General features: G+C 34.5%; 1 protein-coding gene across 1 annotated transcript; it reads right to left on the bottom strand.

Annotated features, from left to right (window-relative positions):
• Window positions 1-2,111: 2,111 nt before the first annotated feature.
• On the bottom strand, window positions 2,112-2,887 carry LOC125837541 (protein TIFY 5A-like). The gene is made up of 3 exons (XM_049516639.1): window positions 2,735-2,887; window positions 2,553-2,643; window positions 2,112-2,441 (listed from the first exon to the last, which is right to left on the bottom strand). Exons 1-3 carry the CDS (start codon window positions 2,812-2,814, stop codon window positions 2,265-2,267), a joined length of 348 nt encoding a protein of 115 aa, XP_049372596.1. The 5' UTR covers window positions 2,815-2,887; the 3' UTR covers window positions 2,112-2,264.
• Between the last annotated feature and the right edge of the window lie 11,537 nt (window positions 2,888-14,424).

Raw genomic sequence — 14,424 nt, 5'->3', positions numbered from 1 at the left:
TGGATACTTGTTCCTATTAGTTGATAGAGCAATATCGTGGAAGAGTGCTAAGCAATCTATCATTTCTACATCCACAATGGAAGCATAATTTGTGGCATGTTATGAAGCCACAATTCATGCATTATGGCTGCGGAACTTCATTTCAGGACTTGGGCTTGTCGACACCATTACCAAGCCGCTAAAAAATTATTATGATAATACTGCAATAGTATTCTTCTCCAAGAATGATAAGTACTCAAAAGGTGCCAAAAATATGGAATTAAAGTACTTTACTGTCAAGGAAGAAGTTTAGAAACAAAGAGTGTTACTTGAGAATATTAGAACTGATCTCATGATTGCAGATCCATTAACAAAAGGCTTACAACTAAAGATATTTAAAGAACATGTACAAAGAATGGGTCTTGGTTGTACTTATGATTGATACATTTATGATGTTTTTACACTCTGAGTTCAATTATGTGTTTCTGATATACATTAATAAATTTCTTGTTTCTCATAATGGTGTATACATTATTGTTTTTGAGATATTACAAGATAAGACACTATTGTAGATCGTAATGTTATATGTTTTATAGCTTATGAACCTAGTATGATAAGTTGCTAATGTAGTAGTATATGGAAGGAAGTATGTACCTTAAAATTTATGTACAACCACCATAACTCGTATTAGTAGTTTGTTATATTGAGGTATGTATGATGGACATTATAGAAGAGATTTATAGTATGCGCAACTAATGTTTATGAAATATTTATGTGATATGATCATTGGGCCAAGTGGAAGAATGTAATAATTAATAATTATTTTTTACTTATGGCCCAAGTTTACTTGTAGCCCAAGTAAATCATAAATAATATTTAATGAATAATAGATCTCGTCCGTACATTGGTTATTTGATGGACGACCAGATTAAGTCTTAACCTTTATAAATTTGTCCTCCCTCAACCTATTACGGTTACCACATATTCTCTACATTAATTCCATCGTTGACGGTTGTGGTAACTTAAGGCTAGGGCAAGGAGATAGAAACCAATTTACGACTAACGCTTCTGCTTCTCTCTGTGATGACGTATTCCGCATCAGGTATATATGCCCTAATGATCTCTATATAAGATTATCGTATTCAAGATTCTGATATTATGTATTAAATTAAAGTATTTAATCTTACATGATAGCTGATGTAGTCAACGTCGACAAACAACTTTATGTGATGAAGCAAACCATTGAGGCATTAAAGAAATATCTTTAGATCGCTCAACTTATGAGCAAATTAGATCTCTATTGTCCTAGAGAGTTAAGTCACAACCTAACACTACAAAAAGAAAAAAATTGATAATGAATCTTCCACTAAGTTAGTTGAATCTTAATGCACAAAGCAATATACTTCACCGGCTACTATAACGATTCAACAACTACAAGATATGATTGCAAACACCATCAAAGTTCAATATGTTGGTCAATCATAAAGTTCTTATCAGATGTTTATTCTCCTATATATCTTCACACTAGTGAGTAGTGATGTGTTGGCAAAGCCAATTGGGAATCATGTTGTGGAGTTTCTCTATATTCCAATTTGTTGAAGAAATCATTTACTTAAATAAGTCCTACTAGACTATTAACTTCGATCTGAACAATTATTGGTAATACCACCAAATCATGTCTTGTTATTCCGTCAAAAACTACTCTTTTTTATTCTGAATATATATTTCATATCATGTTTGGCTCATACTTTTTCCTAGTTTGGATCAAAGTTTGCAGAGACCCTAATTTTGACCACAGGATGTACCTTAATGCACTACTCCCTCTGTCCTGATTTATGTGACTTACTTTTCTTTTTAATCAGTCCAAAAAAGAATGATACATTTCTATATTAAGTAACAATTTAACTATAAAATATTTATTTTAACTTTAATGAAATGATTTGCAGTCACACAAATTTCTATAATTTATTTTCGACTATAAGTTTTAAAAGTTTTCTTTTCTTTCTTAAACTCTATACCGAATTAAACTAACTCACATAAAATGGAACAGAGGGAGTATAAGATATCTTTTCTGAAAAGATCTTTGAGAGGAAAAATGTTCTGATCACCACACATGAGGCTAATGAGAGAAATTGAGAAATTTTTGTATTGACAAATCTGTAAAATAAGTGATACACTTGCTAATATCACTTATAGGAAAAATCTACCATATTAGTAACACCAAAAATAAAAATGTATGAACAAATGGAACTAAAACTAAGGCGAAGTTCATCAGTAGCATGCAGCTAGTGGTGATATGGCGAAGTTGCTTGAACTCTTCTTTTTCGTTTTTGTAGAAATCCTTGTAGAGATCGCTTCATGAATAAACCAGTTTGAGGTTGTAATAATGGTGATGAAGGATCAGACATCTTGTTTTTTTTCACCTCCATTCCTCTACTTGCAAGATATATTATAGCTTTAGCCTACATAACAAAATAACTCATGTAAGAAAATAAAAGTAATGCATCTTTTAAACTAAATTCATATTCTTGGTAAGAATGGCAGAAGCTTAATTGGTTGATTATCTGACATACCTGAAGTTCAGTAGCATCAGAAACCACAAATTTTCCATTGTAAAATATAGTCAGCTGTTGTGATTGCTTATTCTCCAATTGTTGATCCTCCCTAATAGTACATAAAAACAAATATATAATCAATACCTTATGAATATTACTTATTACAAGAAGTATAAATTAAAAGAGGTAGAATGACTTACATTGTGCAATTCTTAGAAGAGAAATTATCTGAAATAGAAGGAGGCATAAGCGTGAGCTCCAAATTACAATTTCTTCTCATTGTCTTCAATTAATTGAGAGAAAAGAATAATCAACAAACAAGTTTTTTTCTTTTGTGATAATGGAAAATTTATTTAGAAGTTGAGATAAGAGAGAGAGAGTTAATGAAAGAAGGAAGAGGAATTTGAATGAATATATACCAGATGATTTTTTTGGGTAGTGGGGAGGTGGGTGTATTAAAAAAAATAATAAAGCCACGTTTTAAATCAGTTGAGCTTTCAACACGAAATGCACACTTCAAAAAGGAGTTGTAAAATGACAATGTACAAAATGATGGCGTCCCCACAAGGCACAAACAAACAAACAGTTACTTATTCGATCTCATATTAATTGATCACTTACTAAAAATAATTGTCTTATATTAATTGTTTACTTCCTTCGTTCTTAATTACTTGTTCACTTTTCTTTTTTAATTGTCCATAATTATTTTTTTATTTTGACAAATTAAGAAAGAGCAATCTTTTTTTACCTATTATATCCTCAATTAATTACTTTGAAAAATGTAGAAATTTTTGAAACTCTAAAGTTTTTAATTCATCCACTTCATAATAATTAATTGGGGTAAAATGGTAAACTCACTATGTCAATCATTGTTTTCTTAATAAGTGTACAAAATCAAAAGTGGACAAGTAATTACGGACAGAGGGAATATCTTATTAGATCAAGAAAGCATTATTTAAATTTTTCTTGTATTATTTTTGTATTTTTTTAATAAAAAAAGTAGTTATATTTGTTTGTAAAAAAATGTAAGAGGTTTTTTTAAGGGGTGAATTAGTAAAATAATTTTCTTATTTATGATTTATAATATATATGTAAAAAAAAAATCAACTATTATGGGATAGATAGAGTATGTTCTAAGCAAACCACGTGATAAATGAGACTAATTGGACTTTAAGTTATATTTCCATCACTCCGGTAATTAAGAAATGTTCACGCTGGATCCTGTTACATATTAAAATTAGAATTAAATAAAATATTTTTTTGTTTGTTTGTTTGTTTATTATCGAATTTGATTTGATTTGATTCTATTAATTATTTTATTTTATTTTTTTAAATTCGACTATTTGATTATTAATCATATATATAAAAAAAAAATTGGATCTTTTAATCTTTATATCAGAATATCAATTATGTTTAACTTTCTGCTTATATTGTTAGCTATTCAATGTATAAGACATCATAATCTTATTGAATATACATAAAATATTTTTATTGCTACACAAATAAAAGACGCATCATACCTTACTCTCTTTAATGTGTGTGTTGCATTTTTTGTTTAATTTTTTTTCATAAAAAAAATACTCCATAATATATTATGTATCTAATTATAATTTTAAAAAATATGTATATAATTTTTTGGTTTAGTTATTTCTTCAAAAAAAATTAATAAAATTAAAATTAAATAAAATATTATCAATTTTGGAAAAGGTAAAATCAACCAAATAGAAATAAATTTATTAAATCGATTTGACTGATTTCTACCCAAAATGTGAACTCCTTTACCGATCACTAACACTCATATGCGTCCACTTAAATTTTTAGAAGTTCCTTAAAATACAATTATTCATATTAGTATTTTATCGACGTGTGTGTGGGAAGGGGTGGAAGGGGGAGAGAAGCGGCATAGCTACATGGTTGTCAGGATGGTCAATTGGACACCCTTCGTTGAAAAAAAACATCGTATATACAAGTAAAATGATACACAAAATAATTAAATAACATATTTAGAACACCGTTAACACAACAAGTTGTTATTAGTCCAATTAGGGGCGGATCTAGAAAGGCCCAAGGGGTGTCATGGGACACGACTTTATCGGGAAAAATTGATAGATATATATATTAGTCCAATTAGGGGTGGATCTAGAAAGGCCCAAGGGGTGTCATGGGACACGGCTTTATCAGAAAAAATGGATATATATATATTAGTCCAATTAGGGGCAGATATATATATATTAGTCCAATTAGGGGCGGATCTAGAAAGGCCCAAGGGGTGTCATGGGATACGACTTTATTGAAAAAAATTGATATATATATGAGATAGTACTCACGTGTTCGAATCCCTTTGTAAAATTTCTGGCTCCACAGAGAGGGGCGGAGTTCATCCACCAGTTTTCTCCAGCGATTTCTGCTATATTTTCGACCATCAATATTTTTTTTCATTATCATATGTAGGACCATACACGCAATGCACGTGCATCAATCGGCTTATTATTTAGGAGTATTTGTTCTCACTATTTTTGATTTATTTATATTTTGTAACAGTTGCTTTTAGCAAGAATCAAAGCTGGAACGTGACAAAAAAAAAATTAAAACAATAAGTTAAGAGTTTTCTTGATTTGCAAAATTATTCTTTATTTTTTTATATATGAAGTTTTGTCTTTTTGAATTGAGTACATCCACCATTTGCTTCACGTTATTATATATCTATCTATGTTTACCGACACATGTGTTTGCACGTTTATTTTATATTAAGGGAATCCCTTATATTAATAATTATTAGTATATTTACCTTAAAACGAAATCCATATTATTTGAATGTGTAGGTTTATTCTTTGACAATGCTAAATTTCTTTCACTTTAGAATTAAAATTTTAACTAGTCTATCATGTACTTGTTGGAGTTAACTTATTATGTACTAGTTGTAGTAGAACTCTATTTAGTATTTATTCTTTTACTAATTGTTAATGTTGTAAATACCCCTTATAAATACAAGAATACAGAATGAGCAAGGCACACGGTTTTACCTTCACTTTATCTCTTTCATTTTGGTATCAAGAGCCCTAAATGATCTTTTCCATGGGTCTCGAAAATTCCTCTGCTCAACCGTCCTCCTTGAGTCAATCTACTCTTGGCCTTCCAACTCCCCCCCCCCCCCCCCCCCGACGACAATATCCAATATCAAAGGTTTTGTTCCAATAGAATTGACATACGTCAACTACCTTAACTGGAAGAAAGTTTTTCTCACCGTCCTTAAAAGTCACAACCTTCTCTCCTTATTCGATGGAACTGTACCATGCCCACCACCCGAGCATGCTGATTTCAGGCTATGGATTCAATGTGATACTATTGCATTAAGTTGGATTAATGCAACCCTTTCTTCCGCTGTTCTTGACACACTTTGAACTATGCTTGTGAGACATCTAAACAAGCTTGTGACACCTTAGCCTCCCTATATTTAGATCAAGTGTCTTCCTCCGTCATTCATCTCAAGTCCAAATTCCAGAATTTCAAAAAAGGTTCCCTTTCCATGGAAGATTATCTTCAATAACTTCTTGTCTGCTCTCTTAGGGCAATCAGTAAACCTGTAACAGTCACTTAAGATTTGCAAGGATTACCTCTTTCCTATCGGACCTTTGTGTCTAGATTAAATGCTATTGGAACGCTTCCTTCCTTCATTGCATTACGACCACTTCTTCTCATCGAAGAAGCTCACATTAATGCACATACTTCTGAAGAGTCAAATCCTCAAACTGCTTTGTTGGTGTCCACTCAAGGGAAAAACATTTCTAATTCCTCGTCATCCGTTAATGGAAATCAGCCTGCAAAAGGACACTTTAATGGACGCAGCCGTGGCAGAAATAACAGGGGTCAATATGGTAGAGGTCGAGGCTACCACAACTCTTCATTTGGTTTCCAACATCAATCTCGGCCTCTTTCCCCTAGTGCTGGTATTTTGGGTAAAGTTCCTTTTGCTCCTACGAAACAATGTCAAATTTGTTTTCACTATAACCACACTGCATTATAGTGTAGAAACAGGTTCAACCATTCCTTTGTGGCTACCAATATTCCTCAATCATTTGTTGCCATGAATTTGGAGGAGGTTCAACCAACCGTCTGGTACCCGGACTCTGGAGCATCTGTGCACATGACTCGTGATCCTTCCACTCTTACTGCTCCCATTCCTTATACTGGTTCTTCTCAAGTTATGGTTGGAGATGGTACTCTTCTATCTATTAACTTTATTGGTTCATCTTCTCTTCCGACGAATTCTAAGCCTCTTCTCTTCCGACGACTTCTAAGCCTCTTCTCTTAAAGAAAGTTTTATATGTTCCTTCCCTTACTAAAAATCTACTTTCTATTCAACGCTTATGTGCTGATATTAATTGTTTTATTCACTTTACTAACTCTGGTTTTTTTGTCAAGGATATGAAGACCGGAACAACATTGCTCCGCAGTAACAATTCTGGGTTTCTTTATCCTTTACGCGTCGCTCCATCTAGCTCCTCCAACTTTGGTCTCTTTGCTAAAATTTTGCCTTCTTCTCTTTGGCATCAGCGTCTCAGACATCCTTGCCGAGAGTCTCTTAGCTCTTTGGTTGTTAGAAAATTGATCAGTAGTACTTCTTCTATTAGCAATAGTTCTTGTAATGTTTGTCATTTAGGCAAACAAACTCGCATGTCTTTTCCGTTATCAAGTAATAATGCAAGTTCTCCATTCATTTTGATTCATTCGGATGTATGGCATGCTCCTATTGTCTCAAATTCTGGTTATCGTTATTACATTTTATTTCTTGATGATCACACCAAATTCTCTTGGGTTTACTTGATGCGCGAAAAATCTAAATCCATTGACAAATTTAAAGAATTTTATACAATGGTCAAAAATGTTTTTGAATCCTCTATTTCTTATTTCCAGTCTGATGGAGGTGGTGAATACGTTAACAACAATTTTAGTTCTTTCCTCAAACAAAATGGCATAGTCCATCGTATTTCTTGTCCTCACACATCCGTTCAAAATGGTAGAGCTAAGCGAAAAGATAGACACATTGCCAATGTCCTACGCTATCTTATTTTTCAAGCATCTATGTCCTTTAAATTTTGGGCTGATGCTTGTTTGTATGTTGTCTCCCTTATTAATGTTATTCCTCTTCCGGTGTTGTTTTTTCAATCCCCATTTGAACAACTTTATGGTCGTGTACCTGATTATAATTTGATTCACGTATCTGGATGTCTCTGTTATCCCTTTGTGGCAGTTGGTTCTTGCTCCAAGTTCCTACCTCGTTCAAAGCCTTGTTTATGTTGGGAAAGGCAAGCACAAAATAAATGTGTACGACAGGGCAATAGCGGAAGAAAACCCAAGTCAAAACTTTCCCTTTCTATTTGAACCAAGAGAAGACAAAATAATGCAAGAATAAACTATTTGGGGCAGCAAACAAATCAACCAAAGCAAATCAACACATGAGACGCCAAATTTAACGTGGAAAGCCTCTTCGATGTGAATAGTAAAAACCACAAGGCCAAAGCTCCACTATAATCAATAAAAGTTACAAAAGTGTTCTCCAAAATGGCCACCAACAAAGTGCCAAACAATGAGCAACACAACTACAAGATAGCACCAAAAAACTAGAGAAATAAAAGAAGCAAAACACCAAACCCGCAACTACTATTCACGAGCAAAAATCTGAAGCTACAGGACTCAAAATCACCCTCTCTCAGTTCCCAATCAAAGATCAAGTTGAAAGGAATAATCTGTCCAAAAATCAGCTCAATCGATTAAGAAACGAAGCGGAAATCGCGATTTGAAATTTGTTGCTAGGGCTTGTTCGAAAATCTGCACTTTCTCACTTTTCTCTCTATGTGGCTGCTCTCAATCTCTTGTGAATCGTCTCAAATAAGACCTAAAAGGAAGTCTTACATACGAACTATAATATTGGGCCTATGGGAAAAGTGGGCTAGTCAAATTTGGGCTGAATTTATCCGCAAAGGAAAGGAAGGAAGACCTAAAACCTTGGACTTTTATTTATCCACATAGGAAGGAAAAAGGCCCAAAACCCAACAATTCTCCCCCTACCGACTATGTGGAGGAAACCGCCATCCCGGCGATCATGAAACATTCTTCAAACTTCCCTCTTGGCAAAGCTTTAGTCATCATGTCTGAACCATTATCATTGGTATGGATTTTCTCAAAGTTCAAGCAACTTAGAATCTAACACATCTCGAATCCAATGATACCTCACATCAATGTGTTTAGACCGACCATGAAATGTAAAATTCTTGCCAAGATGAATAGCACTTTGACTGTCGCAATAAAGCACATACCTCTCTTGAGGACAACTAAGCTCCCTCAAAAATCTCTTCATCCAGATCAATTCTTTGCAAGCTTCAACAGCTATAATAAGCTCAACCTATGTAGTAGATAAAGCAACACAGTTTTGCAACCTAGATTGCCAAGACACAGCCACCCTGCAAAAGTAATCAAGTAGCCTGAAATAGACTTACGAGTATCAATATCACCGGCCATGTCTAAATTAGTATAACTACAAAAAATAGATTTCCCTATCCCAAAACACAAACTCAAACTAGAACTGCCACAAAGATATCTCATAATCCACTTTACATCATTCCAATGCTTTCTTCCTGGATTAGAAAGAAAACGACTAACAATACCAACAACATGAGAAATATATGGTCTTGTACACACCATTGCATACATCAAGCTATTTACAGTTGAAGCATAAGGAACTTTCTTCATATCTTCCTTCTCACCACTGGAAGGACAATGTCTAGTACTCAATTTGAAGTGCATAGCTAATGGTGTACTGACAACCTTAGCTTTTTCCATGTTAAATCTATGAAGTATTTTCTGAATGTACTTCTCTTGTGACAACAACAATTTCTTGGCATCTCTATCATGGACAATCTGCATGCCAAGAATTTGTCTTGCTGGTCCTAAGTCTTTCATAGCAAAAGACTTATTCAACTCTTTAATCCTGCAAGCATTATGACCAATAACATGTCATCAACATAAAGCAAAACGATAATAAAGTCACCATCAGAGAATTTTTGCACAAAAACACAATGGTCTGAAGAAGTCTTCTTGAAGACATACTGACTCATAAAAGAACCAAACTTCCTGTAGAGCTTGTTTTAAACCATACAAGCTTTTTTTCAATTTGCAAACATAATTCTCTTTTCCCTTGACTTCAAAGCCTTCCGGCTGCTCCATATAAATTTCTTCATCCAAGTCACCATGGAGAAAAGCAGTTTTAACATCCATCCGTTCAACCTCCAAGTCTAGACTTGCAGCTAAGCCTAGAACCACACGGATGGATGACATCTTCACAACTGGAGAGAATATCTCATCAAAATCAATTCCCTTTTTTCTGGTTGAAGCCCTTCACAACTAATCTAGCCTTGTACCGTGGAACCGGGTTGCCATCTTCGGCTTTCACCCTAAAAGCCCACCTGTTTTTCAAAGCTTTTCGATCTTTTGGTAACATAACTAAATCAAAGGTATGATTATCATGTAGAGACTTTGTTTCATCCTTCATAGCATCAAACCACATTTATTTTTCTTCACTTTCCATGGCTTCATCAAGACTCTCTAGTTCTCCCTCGTCAGTCAAGAGTACATACTCATTGGGAGAATAACGAGATGACGATATTTTCTCTCTAGTAGATCTTCTGAGAGAACTTTCTGGAGCATCAATAATAGTTGGTTGCTGACCAACTACATCGTCTTGCACTGGAGCATCAACGACATACTGGTCATTCTGAATATGATCACCATTTTCAATATCAACTTGAAGACTTTTACCTGGTGGAATAGTCAAAGGAACTGGATCAACATCAACTAGGCTCTCACTGCTCTGAGAATCAACTTTCTCAGCTTTGTCAAGATCTTCAATTGTTTGGTCTTCAAAGAACACAACATCACAAAGCAAGCAAAGCAAATCAACACATGAGACACCAAATTAAACGTGGAAAACCTATTCGGTGTGAAGAGTAAAAACCACAAGGCCAAAGCTCCACTATAATCAACAAGAGTTACAAAAGTGTTCTCCAAATTGGCCACCAACAAAGTGTCAAACAATGAGCAACACAACTACAATATAGCACCAAAAAACTAGAGAAATAAAAGAAGCAAAAACACCAAACCCGCAGCTACTGTTCACGAGCAAATATCTGGAGCTACAGGACTTCAAATTACCCTCTCTCAGTTTCCAATCAAAGATCAAGTTGAAAGGAACAAGCTGTCCAAAAATAAGCTCAATCGGATAAGAAACGAAGCAGAAATCGCGATTTGAAATTTGCTGCTAGGGCTTGTGCGAAAATCTGCACTTTCTCACTTTTCTTTCTATGTGGCTGCTCTCAATCTCTTGTGAATCATCTCAAATAAGACCTAAAATAAAGTCTTACATATGCACTATATTATTGTGCTTTGGGTAAAGTGGGCTAGTCAAATTTGGGTTGAGTTTATCCACAAAGGAAAGGAAGGAAGACCCAAAACCTTGGACTTTTATTTATCCACATAGGAAGGGAAAAAGGCCCAAAACCCAATAGTTTATTCCTCGGTTCATCTGATAAACACAAAGGCTTTAAGTGTCTGGATCCTAGTTCAAATAGAGTTCTTATCTCTCGGTATGTTCATTTTGTTGAAGAGTATTTCCCTTTTCAGACATTCTTTCCTACTGAGATACCGACCTCACCCAAATCCGTTCCATCGAAAACTGTTATAGATAACACCTGTAAGTCTTCTTACTTCCCAATCCATATCACACGTTCTACAGGAGCTTCACCACATATTAATTCTGTTAATTTATTAACTCCTCTCGCCGAAAATCTGCAACACCTCACACCTAGTAGAAGTCCTCGGAGTTCTACATTCCAATCCCTTGATTCTCACCTTAAAACTTCTAATTCATGTTCTCCAAATTCACCTTCACATCTTCTGCACTCCCCTTTGAATCAATCTCTAGTAAATATCTTAAACTCTTCTTTTGAACGTGTTGCTTCATCCCAGGCAGACCCACCACAACATCAATCTTCCTCAAGCAATATTAGTGTGCCTACCTCCTCTCCAACCACCATAAAACCACATTCTCATCCCGTGATAACTTGTTCCCAAACTGGTTCACTTAAACCACGCATTCTTTCTTCTTTGATAGCTTCGACTAGTTCCATTTTATCTTAACCTACATCCTTTGCTCAAGCTTCTAAAGATCCTCGTTGGATGAAAGCCATGATCGTCGAATTTGATGCATTGTCCAAAATAATACTTGGACTTTGGTACCTCCTCCAACAAATGTAAATATTGTTGGCAATAAATGGGTGTATCGAACTAAATTTTGCGCCAATGGCTCTGTTGAAAGATTTGAACCTCGGTTAGTGGCTCAAGGTTTTTCGCAGAATCCCAAAGTGGATTATTTTGAGACCTTTTCTCCTGTTGTCAAGCCTAGCACAATTCATTTGGTCTTATCTTTGGCCCTTCAACACAACTAGTTCATGCGTCAACTTGATGTGTCAAATGCATTCTTACATGATGAGTTATCTGAGACAGTTTATATGTGTCAACCAAAGGGCTTTGTACATTCAGATTATCCTCATTATGTATGCAAGTTTGAGCGTGCTCTATATGGTCTCAAGCAATCACCGCGTGCCTAGTTCCATCGTCTTGCTCGTTTTCTTCTTGATCTTGGTTTTCAGCAATGTATCTCGGACCATAGCATGTTCATCTTTCGCTCGGGGGTGATTGCACAATTCTTTTAATTTATGTGGATGATATAGTTGTTGTTGGCTCTTCAGAGTCATTGATATCTCAGTTCATCTCTTCTATGAGTACAGAATTCTCACTGAAGGACTTAGGCTCTCTTAATTACTTTCTTGGCATCGAACTGAAGCAGCATAATTCATTGGGGCTTCTATCGTTACAACATCGTTATATTACTTCTATACTTCATCGCTTTAAACTAGAAAAGTGTAAATCTATACTTACTTCTCTTCATAGCAAGCTTGACTTGAATTCCACTTCTTCTCTTTCGCTTTAATATCCTTCTACCTATCGTACAATGGTTGGAAGCCTACATTACTTGTCTTTCACTTGGCCAGACATTCAATTTGCTGTCAATCTTGCTTCTCAATTTCTTCACCAGCCGCGACAATTACATTTTCAGGTATCTAAGTGGCACAACTGATTGGGGATTGCAGTTATACAAACAATCTCTTCTTGCACTTAGTATTTATTATGACTCGGATTAGGCTAGTTGCTCTGCCACAAGACGATCCACAACTGGTTTCTGCATTTTTCTTGGCTCCAATCTCATCTCTTAGTCCGCTAAGAAAAAACCTACCGTTGCTCGCTCTAGTATTGAAACTGAGTATAGCGCTTTTGTTGTTGCTATTGCTGAGGCTACATGGCTTCAATACATTCTTTGTGATCTTGGTGTTTTTCTTACTTCCCCCGTCTCCGTGAAGTGTGACAACATTGGAGCCATCCACCTAGCACATAATCCAGTTTTTCACTCTCGTACCAAACACGTTGCTTTGGATTATCATTTTGTTCGTGAAAATATTAGTCACGGTGACTTAGTGGTATCTCATGTTCATACCACTAAAAAACTTGCAGATTTGTTCACCAAAGTTTTGTCCGCTGGCCGTTTTCGTGAACTCACTACCAATCTTCACGTTCATTCTTCCCGTCCAGATTGAGGGAGGGTGTTGGAGTTAACTTATTATGTACTAGTTGTAGTAGAACTCTATTTAGTATTTATTCTTTTACTAATTGTTAATGTTGTAAATTCCCCTTATAAATACAAGAATACAGAATGAGCAAGGCTCACAGTTTTACCTTCACTTTATCTCTTTCATATGTACTTTCATTCAAATTCAAAAAAAAAATAATTTAAAACTCCTCATATTATACATTTATAGAAGTTTTTTCTCATATGGTATATGAGTATTTATCGGAAAATTCTGACATAAATCTATATATATTATTTTATTTTCTTATTAACCATTGATTTCATTGAAAGGTTTTTCACCTCGTGGCGTTATTGGATTCACTTGCAAATTATATCTCTCCTCACTTATTCCTTTTTGTTAACTCTTGAGATATATCATAATTTTGTCAATTTCGTCTCTAATTCAAATGGTATTTCTTCTTTTCTTAAAATATTTCTAGTTAAAAGTTGTTAAGGGAACAATTGATTCCGAAACATAAAGTAATAAGATTATAACTTCATGCCATGTCTTAAAAGATCCCAAATCACTATCCTGCGAGGGTGAGGTGACCCAAAAATCCATCTTTAGTTCAAATTGCAAACTGCAACTTACTCGCATGTCGAAATCATTCATGATAAGTGTCAATCAATCACCATATGGTAAAAAATGTATTATCTAACCTTATATCCACCATTCATCACACTATGAGCAATTATTACTTTAACTATAAGGAAGGGGATCCTGAAGACATGACTAGTGATTGGGGTGAAGTTATAACCAGGCATAAAAATAGAAAAAGGAAGAAGAGAGACGAGTTAGCTTAGGAGTTAAAAGGTTAAACACATACAACAATACCTTTTTAACTTGCCTTAATATTTTATTTAGTTATTTATAACATAGAATATAATTGATATTTTATCCTTTATATAGATAAAATGAATTATACAAATTAAAATTAAAAGAATCATTATCTTTAGCATAGAGAGAACTAAATTTTAAAAAGAAAAAAAGAGGTAGATAAAAAAAAATGAATTAGTAAAGTAGATGAAAGAAAAAACGGAAAAGGGCCAAAAATATTACTAAGCAATAGGAAAAGGTTTTAAAAAATACCCTTCATCCATCTATTGGTCTAAAAATACCCTTTCATTCATCTTTTAGGCTCACTTATACCC

Source organism: Solanum verrucosum, unplaced genomic scaffold, assembly GCF_900185275.1.
Source record: "Solanum verrucosum unplaced genomic scaffold, falcon-dt-bn FXZP01000131.1, whole genome shotgun sequence".
Classification (NCBI taxonomy): Eukaryota; Viridiplantae; Streptophyta; class Magnoliopsida; order Solanales; family Solanaceae; genus Solanum; species Solanum verrucosum.
The sequence above is the reverse complement of the archived record's forward strand: the minus strand, read 5'-3'. Positions and strand labels throughout refer to the sequence as shown.